The sequence below is a fragment of the Misgurnus anguillicaudatus genome, chromosome 19 (genome assembly GCF_027580225.2).
Source record: "Misgurnus anguillicaudatus chromosome 19, ASM2758022v2, whole genome shotgun sequence".
Classification (NCBI taxonomy): domain Eukaryota; kingdom Metazoa; phylum Chordata; class Actinopteri; order Cypriniformes; family Cobitidae; genus Misgurnus; species Misgurnus anguillicaudatus.
Genome location: NC_073355.2, coordinates 32,360,635 through 32,377,995, shown reverse-complemented (window position 1 = coordinate 32,377,995; position 17,361 = coordinate 32,360,635). Strand labels below are relative to the sequence as shown.

The 17,361-nt window shown below is 34.7% G+C and overlaps 3 protein-coding genes across 3 annotated transcripts; all 3 read left to right on the top strand.

The window, feature by feature from the left end:
* Positions 1 to 5,007: 5,007 nt before the first annotated feature.
* tcap (titin-cap (telethonin)) lies at positions 5,008 to 6,105 on the top strand. The gene is made up of 2 exons (XM_073857491.1): positions 5,008 to 5,292; positions 5,415 to 6,105. The coding sequence occupies exons 1-2, from the start codon at positions 5,135 to 5,137 to the stop codon at positions 5,797 to 5,799; spliced, it is 543 nt and encodes a 180-aa protein (XP_073713592.1). The 5' UTR covers positions 5,008 to 5,134; the 3' UTR covers positions 5,800 to 6,105.
* A 5,381-nt stretch (positions 6,106 to 11,486) lies between these two features.
* Positions 11,487 to 13,843, top strand: LOC141350892 (GTPase IMAP family member 2-like). The gene is made up of 5 exons (XM_073856743.1): positions 11,487 to 11,577; positions 11,895 to 11,957; positions 12,476 to 13,111; positions 13,242 to 13,312; positions 13,459 to 13,843. Exons 1-4 carry the CDS (start codon positions 11,562 to 11,564, stop codon positions 13,292 to 13,294), a joined length of 768 nt encoding a protein of 255 aa, XP_073712844.1. The 5' UTR covers positions 11,487 to 11,561; the 3' UTR covers positions 13,295 to 13,312; positions 13,459 to 13,843.
* On the top strand, positions 13,300 to 17,060 carry LOC129436371 (GTPase IMAP family member 8-like). The gene is made up of 3 exons (XM_073856653.1): positions 13,300 to 13,312; positions 13,459 to 14,145; positions 14,728 to 17,060. Exons 1-3 carry the CDS (start codon positions 13,300 to 13,302, stop codon positions 16,245 to 16,247), a joined length of 2,220 nt encoding a protein of 739 aa, XP_073712754.1. The 3' UTR covers positions 16,248 to 17,060.
* The last annotated feature ends 301 nt before the right edge of the window (positions 17,061 to 17,361 follow it).

The following is a 17,361-nucleotide window of genomic DNA, read 5'->3' as shown; positions in this document are numbered from 1 at the left end:
TCATGGTTTGGGGCTGCTTTCCAGCAAGAGGTACTGGCAGACTTCATTTTTTGAAGGCAGGATGGATGGAGAAATGTACCAGGACATTCTGGATAAAAATCTGCTGCCATCTACCAGAAAGTTGAAAATGAAAAGAGGGTGGACAAACACAAGGCCAAAGAAACAATGAAGTGGTTTCAAAGAAAGAAAATCAAGTTGCTTGAATGGCCCAGTGAGAGAACTGAAGATCCAAGTTCATAAAAGAGGCCCAAGGAACCTTCAAGATTTAAGACCTTCGAGACCATTTGTGTGGACGAACGGGCCAGAATCACTCCTGACGACTAGTCTCTCCATACAAGAGGCGTCTAGAAGCTGTAATCACCAGCAAAGGCTTTTCTACAAAATATTAAATAAAGAGTGTTCCATGCTTGTTCCCTGTGTCATTTCACTTTATTGTGACTCAACTTGTATACTTGAATGTTCTGATTTCTTTGTATGATTTTAATATTTGGCTTGACAGCTACATCTGGTGGAGTTTTGTGTCAATGGCCCACTTGGATGTCACCTTGCTGATGGGGGTGCTGTTGTGTCAAATACTTATTTTCCCTGCTGTACATCATCTGAAAGTTGAATAAATGTTTTCCAGAAATCTGTGGTTTGTTAGGAGGACAATATTTGGCAGATACACAAATCTGGAATCTGAGAGTTCAAAAATAAAAATTGAGAAAATTGCCTATAAAGTTGTCCTTAGCAACTGCATCCACTCACAAAAAGATTTACGGTAAGAAAATGTAAAAAATATCTTCATGGAACATGATTTTTACTTGATATCTTAATGATTTCTGCATAAATGGAAAATCTATCATTTTGACCCATACAATGTACAGTATTGTTGGCTATTGCTACAAAGTGCGACCTTAGACTGGTTTTGTGATCCAGGGTCACATTTGTCTTGAATGCTAACAGGTTCCGTTGTGGTAGTTTTACCTTATTCATAAAAGTTTTGGGAGTGTACTTAAAATGTTTTTATCATAGTTACTGTAATGACTCTTGAATCTGTAGAGTAGCAGAGTTATACTGTACATTACAAGTCTACTGGGTCTTTAATTTATTAAAAATTATAATATGTACATGATTATATAAAACCAGCATATTTTTTTTTATTTACAAAGATGTAATATAATCATATGATTTCTTTATAAATTTATTATCAAAATAATCGCCAAAAGTCATATAAATGAACAATCATAATGTGTATATTTATTGAATTTAAACTTGTAAATCTAGCATCATTGTTCTCTTTAGCAAGTTACTGTTTTCTGAAACAGGAAACCTTTTTATCTCTCTAACTTATTAAAAGGAACGCTACAATACAATCGGTATATTATATAGATGGTGTATATCAAATGTGTTATGTACTGTATATGTGCAATTGTGGAGCTAAAATTACAAAATATGTGACTGAATTTGAATCATTAGGTTATAATGGATCCATGTATTTTGTCCTGTTGTGTATGTTGCTTGTCTGGTAAGATGTCTGATATAACTGATAATAATAAAAGACATTGACTGATGGATTTGTTTGTAACATTACTGTTTTCATAAAAAAAACTTGAATATATATATATATATATATATATATATATATATATATATATATATATATATATATATATATATATATAATGTTTGTCTGAAACAAACTAGTCTTAATGTACAAGGACAACCTCCTAACAGGGGTCCTGCTTTGATGTTTCCTGAATCCCATGCTTGTGTATAGGCTACCTCATGACTGGCATTACCATACCATAGTGTGCTGAGTGGCCACATTTCAGGAGAAAGAAGAGTGAGATCAGTTCCTGTAAGTACCCGGTGCGTCATTGAGAATGAAGCAGGGACAGAATGTGTGTGTAACATGAGAGTATGACTGTCCATAACCTCCATTTACAAAGCACTATATTAAACCGATGAGTGAATACAGCACTAATGCTAACTTGGCCAATGCTGCTGAACACATGCTATGACTGAACGCGTATTTTCGTCATAGGTTTCTTATTACGTAAGCAGACTGTATTGCGGTTGATTACTTCAAAATTACTCAAGATGAAGTATCTCATATGTTTTTAAATTCCGAAATAAGTAGGTATTTGACATTAAAGCATTGGTATTTTCTTATTTAGATTTTGCTAATGTTGTGATGAATATGAATTGTAGTAGAGGAGATACCCAAATTTTCTCCCTTTTGGTATGAGGCATTATAAAATGGTACAAAAGCAGTCAATGGATGATACCCTTTGAAAAGGACCTAATACCATTACATTTTTACATCCAGGAAAATGTTTCACTTCTTACAAACACTGTCTCTGTGAAATTTCCAGTGATGTAGGCCCAAAGCCCAGATTTCAAAGCAGCTCCGATTAAAGGAGTAGTCCACTTTAAAGATCCTACTATGAAAAGTCAATGGACCCCATCTTTAAAGTGGACTACTCCTTAAAGAAAAGTCAGTAGCAGAAACGTATTTGACAGATCTTATCAGAATGTTTAACTTTAATTATTTATAGTCTTTGTACTGAAAAGGTGACCCGCAGTTTTGCAGAAACTATGGGATTTTGAAAGAAAGATAAATGGATTAAACCGCATAAAACTAAATGTATGGAGAAAGCCAAGTCAGCTCTTTAGTTAATCGTTTTTAAAGAGAGAGAGAGAAATGGACATGTATATTTTGACCTTTGAGGTACAATATGCACTCTTTACACTGCAAAAAAATGACTTTCTTACTTAGTATTTTTGTCTTGTTTTCAGTAGAAATATCTAAAAATTCTTAAATTAAGATGCCTTTTCTTGATGAGCAAAATGACCTAAGAAAATAATTCTAGTTTTAAGGCAAATAATATACAATTTAAGTGAAATTGTCCTTAAAACAAGCAAAATTATCTGCCAATGGGGTGAGAAAAAAAATTGTAAAATAAGATTTCGTTTTTCTTATTAATTCAAGTAAATTTTTCTCACCCCATTGGCAGATATTTTTGCTTGTTTTAAGCACAAATTCACTTAAATTGTATATTTTTTGTCTAAAAACTAGTATTATTTTCTTAGGTCATTTTGCTTATCAAGAAAATACATCTTGATTTAAGAATTTTTTTATATTTCTACTGAAAACGAGATAAAAATACTAGTAAGAAAGTAATTTTTTGCAGTGTAGGTACCCCAGTGACAGCTTTTGTACCATGTTTTAAAAGAAAAATGTTATCTGCACTTTTAAAAAATGATTTGTTGGTTCAACTTGAAAAAGTAAGTTACCTGCTTGTCATGAAATATTTGTAAACTCAAATTCTAGTTCATTTAACTTAAAAATGTTACTTGACACTTACTTTTTGTACAGCATTTTTTAAGACAAACTGGTAACTTCCTTTTTTAAGTTGAACAAACTTTTTACAGTGTGCACTGAAACAAAATGATTCATTCAATTTACTCAATTTTTTAAGGTAAGTTGTTGCAAATAGCTTAAATAAACTGATTGCAACCACTTGCCTTAATTGAATTAATCATTTTTTTCATTGTGTATAATGTTAATAAATACAAGTAGCATGCCTAATGGTCTTTTGTTTAGTGTATATTCTTTTATTACCGAAAATCAGCATTAAAATGACATTTACCTGTGTCAAAACAATACCAATGACAAACTTAGAAATTGTTCCACTAGCCTGTATTAACATGTACAGAATATTACACCCATTGTTTTCAGTCCATCTGCCCAACCATATTTATAAAACGTCTTTGAAAGAGATTATCTGTGCAAATGAAGATTAATAGTGAACAGTTGTTGCCACTTCAGACATCATCATCTGTCTGCTTCCATTGTTTGGTTTCCATTGAATTCCTCAGACAGCTTTGATGTCTTTTCATAGGCCCATGCAGGAACAACTGTCATGTTGATATAACATGATCAACAGCTTAAGCCGGCACAGAAATAGAAACTAAATAAATACTTTACACTTTAAAAAACTCAGTTATTTTTAACCCAAAGTAAACCAGTTTTAGAGTTTACAGAGATAGATAAACAGACAGACAGACAGATAGATACAGGGTTCCCACATTTTAGTTAACTTTAAATTCAAGGACCTTTCAATGACTTTCCAGGTCCAATACCCTCAAATTCAAGGACTAAATGTGGGGAAACATTTCAAGTGAGAGCAAGGCTACATTGTGTTACCTTTTAAGATACATTGTTACAGTTCCCTTTCGAGGGAACTCGCGCTGCGTCACTGTGGTGACACTTTGGGGACGCCTCCAGGGGTAAGTGCGTATGAATGTGTATATCAAATTCAACCAATGGTGAGGCTTAACGACAAAGACAGGGTTACGCAGGAGCCAGGAAGTATATCGCTATCTGAAATATTGCCAAAGACGGCGTTACAGGGACGCAGAGAGTATCGTAAGGGAGATGCAGCGTCTCGTTCCCTTCTCAGGTAACAACAGTTACATACATAACCCGAGACGTTTTCATGTGTCAAACACAACTATGCAAAACAGCATTTTGGTATGAATCAACATTCGCATACAGAAGATATAAACATTTAAAGCGAACAGTTTAGCATGTGTGCTTAAAAAGTCTAGAATTTTTATGATACTATCCTACACTACACTACACAGGGAATAATATGGATTTTTTTCCAGAAAACTTCTCGAATAAAATATATTCAAGCACTTTCAATGACCTGTATTTATGTATGTATATTTTCAAAAACTTCCAAGGGCCTTGAATTTTCCCCCCAGATTCACAAACTTTCAAGGATTTTAAAGGACCCGTGGGAACCCGATCGATAGATAGATAGATAGATTTTGTAGATAGGGGTCAGTGTTAAGTGAGGGTCAGTGTTCAGTAATGTGTCTGGAATGTGTCCAGGAAATCTATTGGATCCGTGTGGATTTCTGAAGCCTTATATCCCGGCTGTTCCAATGCTGTGAGTGTGTGGGTTGATTCCATTGGACAGAAATAGCAGCAGAGCTCTATAAAAGCAAGATGCCCAAACAGACAGATAAGCAAACAGACAGAAGACAGAGACTCGACCAAAACAAGAAGAAACGAATATAAGGAAATAGGACATCTCTACTTGTTTCATTTGAACGATACTATTGACTCAAACAGACACTGATGATGCCAATGTGCACAGTTTTGGAGAAGAGGGGTGGACGTGTGGTTGGAGCCGAGCTGAGCTGCAACGTAAGGGAGAAAAATGAATCTAAGAGAGAGAGTTACACCGCTGACTGGAACAGCGTCAATATGAAGACACAACCTGAGGATCGTCAGTCAATAAAATTATTATTTTTATTTAAAATGTACTTATATTTTGCTTTTATAATGTGCTTTATGATAAAGATACAATACAATACTAAATTCAATTATCTTTTACATTTTTTATCCACAGTCAGTGCATGTTGATGTCAGACGATTCTCGCAGAGAGACTTTCTCCCGATACTGGGAAGGACGTCCTCTCAATCAGTCCTGTCCGTCCGGTGTGCTCAGAGTGGGAAATGTGGAGATGGGTGTACGGGAGTACCAGGTCTTACCCAACAGAAACACCCTGCCTTTGCCCATGTTCAAGCCTGTTGAACTAGGCTCTCGTCTGGGTCGAGGAACCCCCCACACCCTGGAAGATCTGCCTCCCGCCCGAGCTCCAGACGGTGCCTACTTCTACAGAAGACCTGTGGAAGAGATCACCAAAGACCTGCCACCTGTCATTCCCATCCGGATGGATTTTGCCAAAGCACCCAGAGCCTTTGGTCGATCCATCTCTCAGGAAGCCCAGAGAGGGTAAAAGAAGAGAAGGAGGGTGATGAAACAAAGACTGTATGGACTTTATTAAGATATGAGAGGAACGGTGGAGTAAGACAGAGAGATTGAGTATGTCAGAAGAATTTAGTGATAGTCACAGCAAGTGAAATGAACTGAAGTAATGAGGGCGCAAAAATGGCAATAGATGGAGTTTGGTCTTGGCAATAGTTTTGAAAAGAAGTATGAGGGTTTTGTATAGTACATTTAAGTTGTACATAGCATTTGATTTTATTGTTTTGAGAAATTTTGAAAACACAGCACTTTATGAGTTGAGCATGACTTGTCTCTTCTTTAAAAATGTTATTTTCTGGAAATCTTTGTGTTAATGATATAATGATTCTTTATTTAACAAATAGGCATTGCACTATTTTTTTGACTATATTAAATGTTAGATTTTGTTATTTATTGCCATAATTATTTAAATAAACGTGAATGTAAATTCACTGCTTCGTTTTATAAAAGGTTCATTAATGGCTTTATAAGCGCTCTATTAAAGTGTTTTATATAATAGAAAATTTTGGCCAGACATTTGGGGGAAATAATGTTCACAAAACATGCTGGGTTATTTTCAACCAATCAAAAAGGGACAAATCCAGCCGTTTGGTTTAATTAACCCAGACAATGTTTATATTTGACCCAACAATGGGTTAAAATTGGTACAATGTTTTTTTTCAAACAGATTGAGAAATTGCTAATACACTCTCAGAAAAAGGGTACCCCAGGTGAAAAAGTAGTACACTTCCATAGTGTACGTAGGGTGCTTAATTTTCGCACACTATTTTTGTACTTAATATACCAACAATGTATCTTTGGTACTTCTTAAGGTGTTCTTAAGATCATCTAAGTGTACTATGCTATTTTGAGACACCATAAATATATAAAATGTGTTAAAAATGTATTTAAAAAATGTATTTAGGTACCACTTGTAGTAAACTTGAACCCATCTTTGTATGAAAGTTGAGTTCAAGTTTAAGTGTTAATTCAATACAGAGATAGTGGGCCCTATTTTAACGATCTAAGCGCATTGTCTAAAGCGCACAGCGCAACGTGTAAATGGGCGTGTCCGAATCCGCTTTTGCTAATTTAACGACGGGAAAAATCGTTTTTGCGCCGAGCGCATGGTCGAAAAGGGTAGGTCCTATTGTAATGGGAGTATTTTGGGCGTAACGTGGAGTAAACCAATGAGAGTCACAGCTCTCATCCCCTTTAAAAGCCAGTTGCGCTGGCGTTATGTCTAATCCCTATTTAGATGACGGACTTTGTAAACTGAAAAACTAAGCGGAGGAAGAAGATCCCCAGTTTAAGATTAATTTTAAATAATTGTGTTGTTTTTCACTTGTATTGAAATTGTTATTTTTTTATTAAAACCTTTAAAACCCGTTTTCTTTTAGTCATGGAAGTAAAAAGCAGGCTTGTAATTGCTTTAAATGTATGGCTATCCAATATCATCAAAAAATAATTTACAAGTATGTAAGATAAGGTTTGTACTCTAAAAATACTTTATTTGTAACAAACAGGAGATAAAGAAATTACAAACGGCTCTCCTCACGTTTCAGCACTTTGGACAGCGTTTTTTTTAGCAAAGAGTTTTTTTAAGCATTACTTACAAATGTTTCTCATCTCGCCATATCCACAGGTACATCATATACAATAAATCCGTGAGGTAGCATAAAAAAAACATTTAAAAACAGACGCATTTGTTTAAAGCAAAGCATTTATTTACTTACCAGGCTGCAGGTGAAGCAGCTCTTTGCGCCTTCTAACGTCTCATAATCAGTCCTCATTTATAAATATGTCCAAGAGACTCAATAATAATCTCTTAAATTCAATCCTTTAATCTTTCATATTTAAAAGCATTTTTGTGCTGCTGCGCATTTATGTACTTTGTGATAAGCAAACCCGCGTTGTCCTCCCGTTTATAGGCGCATATTACTAATGCGCTCTTTAAATAACATAAAACACATTGCGCCATTGACTTTAGACTTTAGACCAGGTTTTTGTTGGTCAATGGCGTAGTCTATTTTAGTTGCCTCAAAATAGCAACGCGCCAACAATGCGCCTGAACACACCTCGTTTTTCAGACCAGAACGCCCCTGGGCGCAAAGGGGGCGCAAATGCATTTGCTATTTAAACAACGCGGCGCTAAACATGAAAATTAGGGTGGAAACTAGCGAAAGACACTTGCGTCGCGCATTGCGCTGCATTGCGCCGGGTGTAAGATAGAGCCCAGTATGTTAAAAGTGCATTTTAGTTCATATTCATGGTGTCTCAAAATAGCACAGTGAAGTACACTTAGATAATCTTAAGAAAATCTTAAGAACATCTTAAGAAGAATTAAAGATTATTTTTGGGTATATTAGGTACAAAATTATTGTGCGAAAATAGAGCGCTTTGGGTACACTGTGGAAGTGTACTACTTTTTCACCTGGGACATAAAGGTACAAAAGTTGTCACTGGGACAGTACCTTTATTAAAAGTACAATTTTGTACCTAAAAGGTACATATTGGTACACACTGGTACCTTAGAGGTACATCCTGGTATTTAATCAATTTTTTAAGGTAAATGGTTGCAATCAATTTATTTAAGCTACATTTAAACAAAAGTTTTATATTTTATTTTATGTTACTAATCTTTTTTGTTTAAATGTAGCTTAAATAAATTGATTGCAACCACTTAAATTCAATGAATCATTTTTTTCAGTGTATTTTTAAAAGGTACCTTGTATAGCTTTTTTTCTGGGAGTGTTGTGAAGGGATCACAGGAAACAAAGAGTTAAAGGAACACTGAAAAAATGATTTATTGAATTTAATAATTTTTTTAAGGTAAGTGGTTGCAATCAATTTATTTAAGCTACATTTAAAAAAAAAAAATTAGTAAAGTAAAATACAATATAAAACTTTTGTTTAAATGTAGCTTAAATAAATTGATTGCAACCACTTACCTTGCCAAGGGAGCCCTCCCATTGGACAACATGCCAAATATGCTATTATATGCTATCATATCATGTTAATGCGAACTCTTGAGTTACTCACCCTTATGTAATTAAGTGGGTCATGTATGATTTATGTTAGTCCAATGGTAAATGTAATGCAAGTTTATTTTTAGAACTGGGTTTTGCATGTTGATCTACTGGAGAGTACATTATTATTTACATTTTGTTTGTCATAAAAATTGTTGGATGGACTCATGGCTCAGTGGGTCATTTAAGGTCCCTGGTTTGAGCCCCGGCTGCGTAGATATGTTCAATTGTCTTTCCCTCAACCTGTGTAGATAAACTGGTTCTTGCCATAAACTACAAGGTATATACTGCAGATGACCTTGAAGATGAATAATAATAATGCATAATATTGGGGCTGAAACAGATCATACACTCTCAGAAATATAGGTACACACGTTGTCACTGGAACAGTGCCCTTTCAAAACCCAAAGAGTGCATATTAGTGCTTCAAAGTTACATATTGGTAGTTCAAAAGATAGATATTTGTACCTAATTGGTACATATCAGGACCTTTTTCAAAGGGTACTGCCCGAGTGACAATTTGTGTACCTTTATTTGTGACAGTGTATTAATAGGCAACACGCAGCAAACTTTTATGAAACCAAAACAAAACTGAGACTGCAGGTTGTTAGGTATTCAATCTGAATGGAGGGGTGTAGCAATGCTGGGACTGTGATACTGTATGTGCTGTCTTGTTTCCAAGAATGCCTTTAGTGATTTTGTGCCAAAACTGCTACAGACAGGACACTCTGTTTCTTTAACATTTATCTTTGTCTTTCTCTTTCTGTTTTAAACACCATGTGAACCAATTAATTAAACTCAATCCTTTTATTCCAGTCATAATCACAGTAATATGCCTTAGATTATGCTGGTGTCACATTCACTGCTGTTAGATATTTTTAGCTGAACAAACAGAGCCAACATACGACACACACATACACCGAATGGGATCAGTGCTGATCCTTTAATCCTGCTTGTTCTTGCTCTTTTTCAGCTGTTGTAAATGTTGTCATGCCCTTCCAAACAAATACAAATGCTTGCAATGTCCACGAGCCACTACTGCCAGGGCAAATAAGCTGGTTATTATACTGGCTTTAAAATTTTGGTGTTTGTTATTAGGTGTCAGCTGATTTGTTTAGACACCCGCTTGTCTCCTAGAATTGTCTTACTGGTTTGGTATCTTTGCCAGTATCATTAATGTGCTTGAGCCCTGAGATAACCAGTATGTCAGATGGGTGTTATTTGGAAGCGGTCATTGCATGGCAACACATACAGAGTTATTTAAAGAGCTGGCAGCTAGTGGTGTTTTTATGGTGTTCTTGCTCACTCAGAAAAATATTTTGTGTAAACATTTAGCTACTTTAAAATATGCCATTCAAAGTTCATGTAATTCTTATACAAACAACATGTGACCTCTGTTATAATACTCTAACGGGGGATAGAATGATATTGCATAAGAGGTCAGTTCTGAAAAAGTTACATTGCTCATTCTGTAACTGCAACAGGCTGTAAACAAACACGCGCACACACACAGTCTATAATTCACACCACCGCTAAAGTACTAAGTACAGTATTACTTTCTGTTTAAAAAATGAGAATAAAAGACCCTGGCCTACAAAAGTAATTGCAAAGACATTTATAAACCACACTGTGTGGTTATGTGAACTTTAAAGTAACAGACACTGTTGTGGCAAATTTAGATGTTTCTTCACAGCAGCTGGTCTTTTATTTCACAACATAGTCCAAACCTTATTCATATTATAGAAAGTAACACACACACACACACACACACACACACACACACACACACACACACACACACACACACACACACACACACACACACACACACACACACACACACACACACACACACACACACACACACACACACACACACACACAAGTCTGATGTATTCCACTCCCCAGCATCACAGTGCTTGTCTCTTGCTCATGTTTTTGGCAGCTTGTTGATCTGGTATTTATATTGTGTATGTTTGTATTAGAAAAATATTCTTAATAAAGAACTTAATCGGAAGGGATCTTAGTACTTACATAGCAAGCATGCCTAAATTAATGTTTTTGCTGAATTAAAAATTAAACAAATATTTAAATATCATTTTTAACTTTTAAATAATTACAATGATCAAACCTTTTACAGTGTGGTAAATTGATCACCTCTGAATTATTAAAGGGGACATTTCACAAGACTTTATTAATATGTCATATAAAACTTCGGTGTCCCCAGAGTACATATGTGAAGTTTTATCTCAAAATACCACATAGATCATTTATTATAACTTAAAATGCAAATGAGTTGATCTCTGCACTAAATGTCAGTGCTGTGGTTGGATAGTGCAGAAGTGCAGATTAAGGGGCGGTATTATCCTCTTCTGACATCACAAGGGGAGCCATATTTCCATTACTTATTTTTTCACATGCTTGCAGAGAATGGTTTACCAAAACTAAGTTACTGGGTTAATCTTTTTCACATTTTATAGGTGGATAGAAACACTGGGGACCCATAGCACTTAAACATGAAAAGGCAGATTTTCATGATATGTGCCCTTTAAAAACACAATACCACAATTAAAATGTACAAACAAATTTGACAAGATGAAGTATAATCAGAAAGCACAATGTCTGTATAATCACTGGTTTTGCAGGTAATGTTACTGTTCCTTTAACAGAGAGGTGGAGGTGTATATTGTACTTTCACTTTTGTTTAAGTGCTGAAACCTTTAAAATGGCGTTTTCTAACTGTGAGTATGATTTAATATATAAATGTACAATATGTTCAACTGAGGATTTTAAGCTATTATATAAATGCTTTTGTTTAACATATTCCTATTAATTTGAATACATTGTTACTCAGTTTACATTTTAGACATTTTGTTACTTGCTCTCCTTAGCTTGCTTTCAAAACAACATGCTACACTTCCTTAGCATTGTCCATATTTGTGAGCCAACATTGTAAAACCCCAAAACAAATTGCAAATACTTTGGTATCATCTTTTAACCACAGTATTGATTTAATGTGTTTTTTTAACTAACCTTATAATTAATAATTAATCAACAGACTCACATAGCACAGATGAGAGGGCAAGAGGAAGAACCCAAAGCAAAAGTCCTCCACCTCACAGTAAGTCCTACAAAGCACAAATATATTACAATAAGAAAAGAAATGACTATTACAAAAATATCTTATGTGCAGCTCAACACTACTTGCTTTATCTTGCGGCTTGCTGAATTAATTAATTCTGGCTGACTTTAAACAACTCGTTTTTAAAACATTTGCTTTTGTGTAATGCATCTACTACATGCCAGTATAAGTTAAAATGTCTGCTACACTGAAAAAAATGATTCATTGAATTTAATAAATTTTTTTAAGGTAAGTGGTTGCAATCAATTTATTTAAGCTACATTTAAACAAAAGTTTTATATTTTATTTTACGTTACTAATCTTTTTTGTTTAAAAATGTAGCTTAAATAAATTGATTGCAACCACTTACCTTAAAAAAATTTATTAAATTCAATGAATCATTTTTTTCAGTGACAGTATACGCAAAATAAAAAATAATGGGTTCAAAACAAAAAACAAAGGGATAAAACATGATCTGTAACAATACAATGGTGTTGAAATCATATGTTTTATTTTAGTGTCTGAAATAAGGATTTGGTTGGTTGGAGAGAACTGGGCAGACAAGTGCTCAGTGGGAAACTTGCTGTTGGAAAAGAATGCATTTGATAAAGCTTCTCACTCCCTTCAGTTGCATGACAAAGGATACTTTAGGACTCGACCCATATCTGTGACCATCACACCAAATATGTTTGACAGTCAAGTACCTCAAGCCCAAATTTCACAGGCATTGCAATATTGTGTGGAGTTGTCTTCTCCAGGTCCACATGTACTACTACTGATTCCACAACTAGGTAACTTTGGGAAGAAGACAAGTAAAAAGATCATTCAAATTCTGAACTCTTGGTCGAATAATTTGTTAAATCATATGATAGTGCTGTTGCTGGGTCCATTCACTAGTGATAAGGAGCAAAACCTTGTTTATGGCTTACTCAAAGAAACATGGAGGTACCACAAATTTGGAAAGATAAAGGGAAAATGCATAGCTGAACAGAAATCAGTAAATGAGCTGTATGAGAAAATTCTAAACTTGAAGCAACACAATATGGGGAATCATCTCAGCCTGAATATTAATGAGTCACCGCAGGCCTCACATCTGCAGCATCATAGGCGTGAAAGACAAGAGACGAAAAAGCCAGAAGGTTTTGCTGGATTCTGTAAGTTATTTAAACTAGTTTTCTTTTTCAGTTTTATTCTTATAGCATTATGCATGAGCAAACATTAAAATAAACTATAAAATAAAGAATTTTGAAAAAAATATAATTTAAATTGTGCTTTCTCTTTAAGCATCAGACATGAAAAAAAAATGGAGTCATTTTTTAATTCATCACTTGAGATGAATAAAATGAAGGCAGCATGTAAGTAGCCTAAATATTGTCATTACTGTAATCATTGTCATGATATACTTTTTTTTAACACTGTGGAAGTTAGTGGGGATATTTGAAGAATAAAACAATTCAGACATCAGACAGCATCAGAATATAATTGTCCTTGTTTGTTTCAGTACCTGTTCAAAATCTTAATCTGGTGCTGTTTGGAAGAAGCAGTGCTTGGAAGATTCAGACAGCAAACATAATTCTGGGTCAGACTGAATCAGCAGAGGCGTCTAAAACAAAATTCCTCCATGAATGTGTGAAGAGAGAGGGAATGAAATGTCTTCATCAGATCACACTGGTTGAAATGCCAGAACTATACAATACATCTCTCTCACAAAAAGATGTAATATATGAGACATACAAGGCTCTGTCTCTATGTTCATTTAACATACATGCATTTCTCCTGGTCCTGCCTGTCGATCCTCTCACTAATGATGATAAAGGAGAACTCATAACAACAAGTGACATATTTGGCACAGCTGACGGAAAGTTTTGGGATTATCTGATTATCTTGTTCATATGTGAAGGTGACAGGCGGGACAAAATTATCACTAATTTCATACAGAAGAATGAAGACATTCAAAAACTTATTCAAAAATGTGGGAACAAATACCACATACTTAGTGTCAAAAGAAATCATGATAGTGAGCAGATCCCAGAACTGCTACAGAAGATTGATGATATGGTTGCTGGAAACAGTTGCTACTCATCTGATATGTATGTAAAAGCCCAGCTAAAGAAAAGAGTTCAACAAGATGCCAAAATTAAACAAATGGAGAAGGAAAACAAAGAAATAAAGGAGACCAAACAAACAGGTGAACTCATTTAAAATTGATTAATGTAAACTTTAAATCCAAAGTTGCATATGATATAATTCGTATGTTATGGTACAATCTGCTTTCACTCCTATGGCATATGGGTTAGGTTTTTTTTTTTTTTGCTTTTCAGATAATCATTGTACTTTCCATCATACAAATTTGACACCACACTATAAATAAATGCATCGTGAAGTCAATTCAACCTAATATTTAAAGATTTGACTTAAAAAATATGTACATAACTTATAAAAACAATTTGAAATTGTTTAGCTTAATTTGTTAAGTTAAAGTACATAAGAAAATGCTGCAGTTTTGCAGTGCACTTAAAGTAGGTTTTCCTATTAGATCAGGTTGCATTATTTTATGTATTCATTTTGAGTTGGGTATGACTGTTGATATACCAGATAATATACAATAAGTCAGCTAATATCACAAAGCAATTAGAACACAAACACCAAGCAAAAAGGGTCTTAGTATGGCAGTGATGAAACAAGGTCTATATATGAAGAGCTCAGATGCAAAACCCTCTAACTGATCTGATATGTTCTAAAATCATTTATTTTTTCTTCCCTATCACAGCTGAAAGTGAGAGTGTAGAAACGAGTACAGACTGTTTGAGGATTGTGCTTGTTGGAAAAACGGGAAATGGAAAAAGTGCTACAGGAAACACCATACTCAACAAGGAAGTATTTAAATCTCAAGCCAGTTCAAAATCAGTCACATCCTCATGTCAAAAGGAAGAGGGGATTGTTAATGGAAGGCCAGTTGCTGTTGTTGATACTCCAGGCCTGTTTGACACACAGGTCTCAAATGATGAGGTCAAGGAAGAAATTTTAAATTGCATCAGTCTTCTTTCTCCAGGACCTCATGTGTTTCTGCTCATTCTTACAATTGGTAGATTCACAAATGAAGAAAGAGAAACTCTGAACCTAATCAAGGAGACATTTGGAAAAAATGCTGGGATGTTTAGCATCATAATATTCACCCGTGGTGATGAGCTGAAGAAGCAAACAATTGAGGGTTACCTGGAAGATGCTGATCCACATTTGAAGAAGTTGACTCGAGATTGTGGGGGAAGGTATTATGTTTTTGAAAATTCAAAACAAGACAATACTAAACAAGTGATTCACTTACTGGAAAAAATCAACAGAATGATTGAGAAAAATGGAGGAGGCTGTTACACCAATGAGATGTTTGAAGAAGCAGAAGCTGCCATTAAACAAGAAATGGACAAAATTCTACAGCAAAAGAAAGAGGAGATAGAACGAGAAAACAAACATCTACGTGACAAACATGAGGAGGAGATGGCAGAGATAAGGAGAAGAATGGAGGAACAAAGAGAGCAAATGGAGAGAGAGAGAAAAGTAAGAGAGGAACAACTCGGAGTCAAAGAAGAGTTCCTCCAAAATGAAATCCGGAGAAGAGAAGAGCAAGAGGAGAAGGAAAGAAAAGACAGAGAAGCAGCTACTAAACAGAGAAGAATTCATGAAAAGAAACAGCAAGAAGAATGGGAAAGAAAATTGAAAGATATTGAGGACAATAAAGCTGAGCTACAGAGAGAGCTGCAAAAGAAAGAGCAAGATGAGAGAGCAAGATATGAGAGAGAGAAGACAGAAATGGAAGAACGTCATCATGAGAGACTTAAGAGAGAAGGGGAGCAAGAGGAATATCATAAAAAACTCAACAAAGAACGAAGTGAATGGGAGCAGAAACAAAAGAAAATGATTGAAGAATTTAATCAGGAGAAGAAGCAAAGAGAAGCAGCAGAGAAGCAAAGGATTGATGATGAACGCAGAGAAAAAGAAAAACTAGAGAAAGACTTTGAGAAGAGTAAAGAGGAGATGAGAAAACAAAGAGCAGAAAGGGAGAAATCACAAAAAGAGAAGTGGGATAAAAGAGTGAGAGAGGAGGAGAAGAGGAGAGAACAGGAAAGAGAGAAACTGAAGAAACTTCAGGAGGCATTTGAACGAGAACGTAGAGAGGAGGAAAACAAGAGAAAGACAGAAGATCGAAATAGAAAAGAACAAGAGGATCAAGAACGACAAAAGATGGAGAAAGAGTACGAGAGGAAATTAAAAAAAGATGAAGGGGAAGTATGAGGATGAGGCCAGGAAACAAGCTGAAGAATTCAATGAATTCAAAAATAAATATAAAACAGAGTTTCATGAGCTCATGTCAAAGCATGCTGAAGAGATTGATGGGATAAAGAAAGAGCATACCAAAAATTTGACTGACCTCTCAAAGAAGAAAGACACAGATCTGACTGAAAAAATAAAACAAATGGAAGAGAAACATCAAAAAGAGACTGATGAACTGAAAAAGAAATATGATGAAAAATGTGTGTTATTCTAGTATAAAAAGAGGGTATTTTACACTATAGGTCAGTGTTCTTCAACCCTGGTTTTCAAGGACCCCTTCCAGAAAGTTTTAGATGTTTCCTTATTTAAAACACCTAAACCAACTCATCAGCCTCATTCCAGAATGTCTCCCTAACAAGCTAATGAGTTAAATCAGGTGTGTTAATTAAGGAGACATCTAAAACATTCTGGAAGGGTGTCCTTGAGGACAGGGGGTGAAGAACACTGCTATAGGGTATTGTATAAAAAAAAAAAATTAAGTGTCTTCAAATAATAGTTCACTTTATTACACCATTATGTGTAATGGTGTTTGATCTCATCTTATTCCAGAACAATGTTTTTCTCACAGTTAATAACAATTTGAACTAATTTTAAGACATAGGCATATTTTGAAATCAACTTAGTCTATTTGCATTTTAAATAGTTTGATGTAAATCATTAACATCAAAACAATTAATTATCATTGCAATTGTTTATGTTAGTTCACAGTGCATTAATATTAAATGTATTAGAAAATGATAAAATTAACTTTAATCAACAATAGTAGTATAGTTAACTTCATGTTAGCTCATACATTAACAAATGTTAACAAATAAAACCCTGTTGTAAATTTTAGTACCAATATTTTAAGTGAAATAAAATTACAAAATGTAACTGCTTTTGTACTGTAAAACTATAAAAAATAGCACACTTGCACATATAAACATTTGGATTTTATGGAATGACGTATTTTTGTAGGCCAACCCGTGTTGATTTTTCCAATAGACTTTTGGATTATCACAAAAAATAAGCTCTGTATTTAACAAAAGTTTATGACACTTACACATTTTGTCCAACAAGATTATCTTCACAGATT

Coding starts and splice junctions, on each gene's coding strand:
- tcap (XM_073857491.1), top strand. CDS start 5,135: ATGATGCCAATGTGCACAGTTTTGGAGAAGAGGGGTGGACGTGTGGTT. Junction 5,293..5,414: donor CAACCTGAGGATCGTCAGTC/AATAAAATTATT, acceptor CCACAGTCAGTG/CATGTTGATGTCAGACGATT.
- LOC141350892 (XM_073856743.1), top strand. Junction 11,958..12,475: donor CAAAAGTCCTCCACCTCACA/GTAAGTCCTACA, acceptor GTTTTATTTTAG/TGTCTGAAATAAGGATTTGG. Junction 13,112..13,241: donor AGAAGGTTTTGCTGGATTCT/GTAAGTTATTTA, acceptor TTTCTCTTTAAG/CATCAGACATGAAAAAAAAA.
- LOC129436371 (XM_073856653.1), top strand. Junction 14,146..14,727: donor AAAGGAGACCAAACAAACAG/GTGAACTCATTT, acceptor TCCCTATCACAG/CTGAAAGTGAGAGTGTAGAA.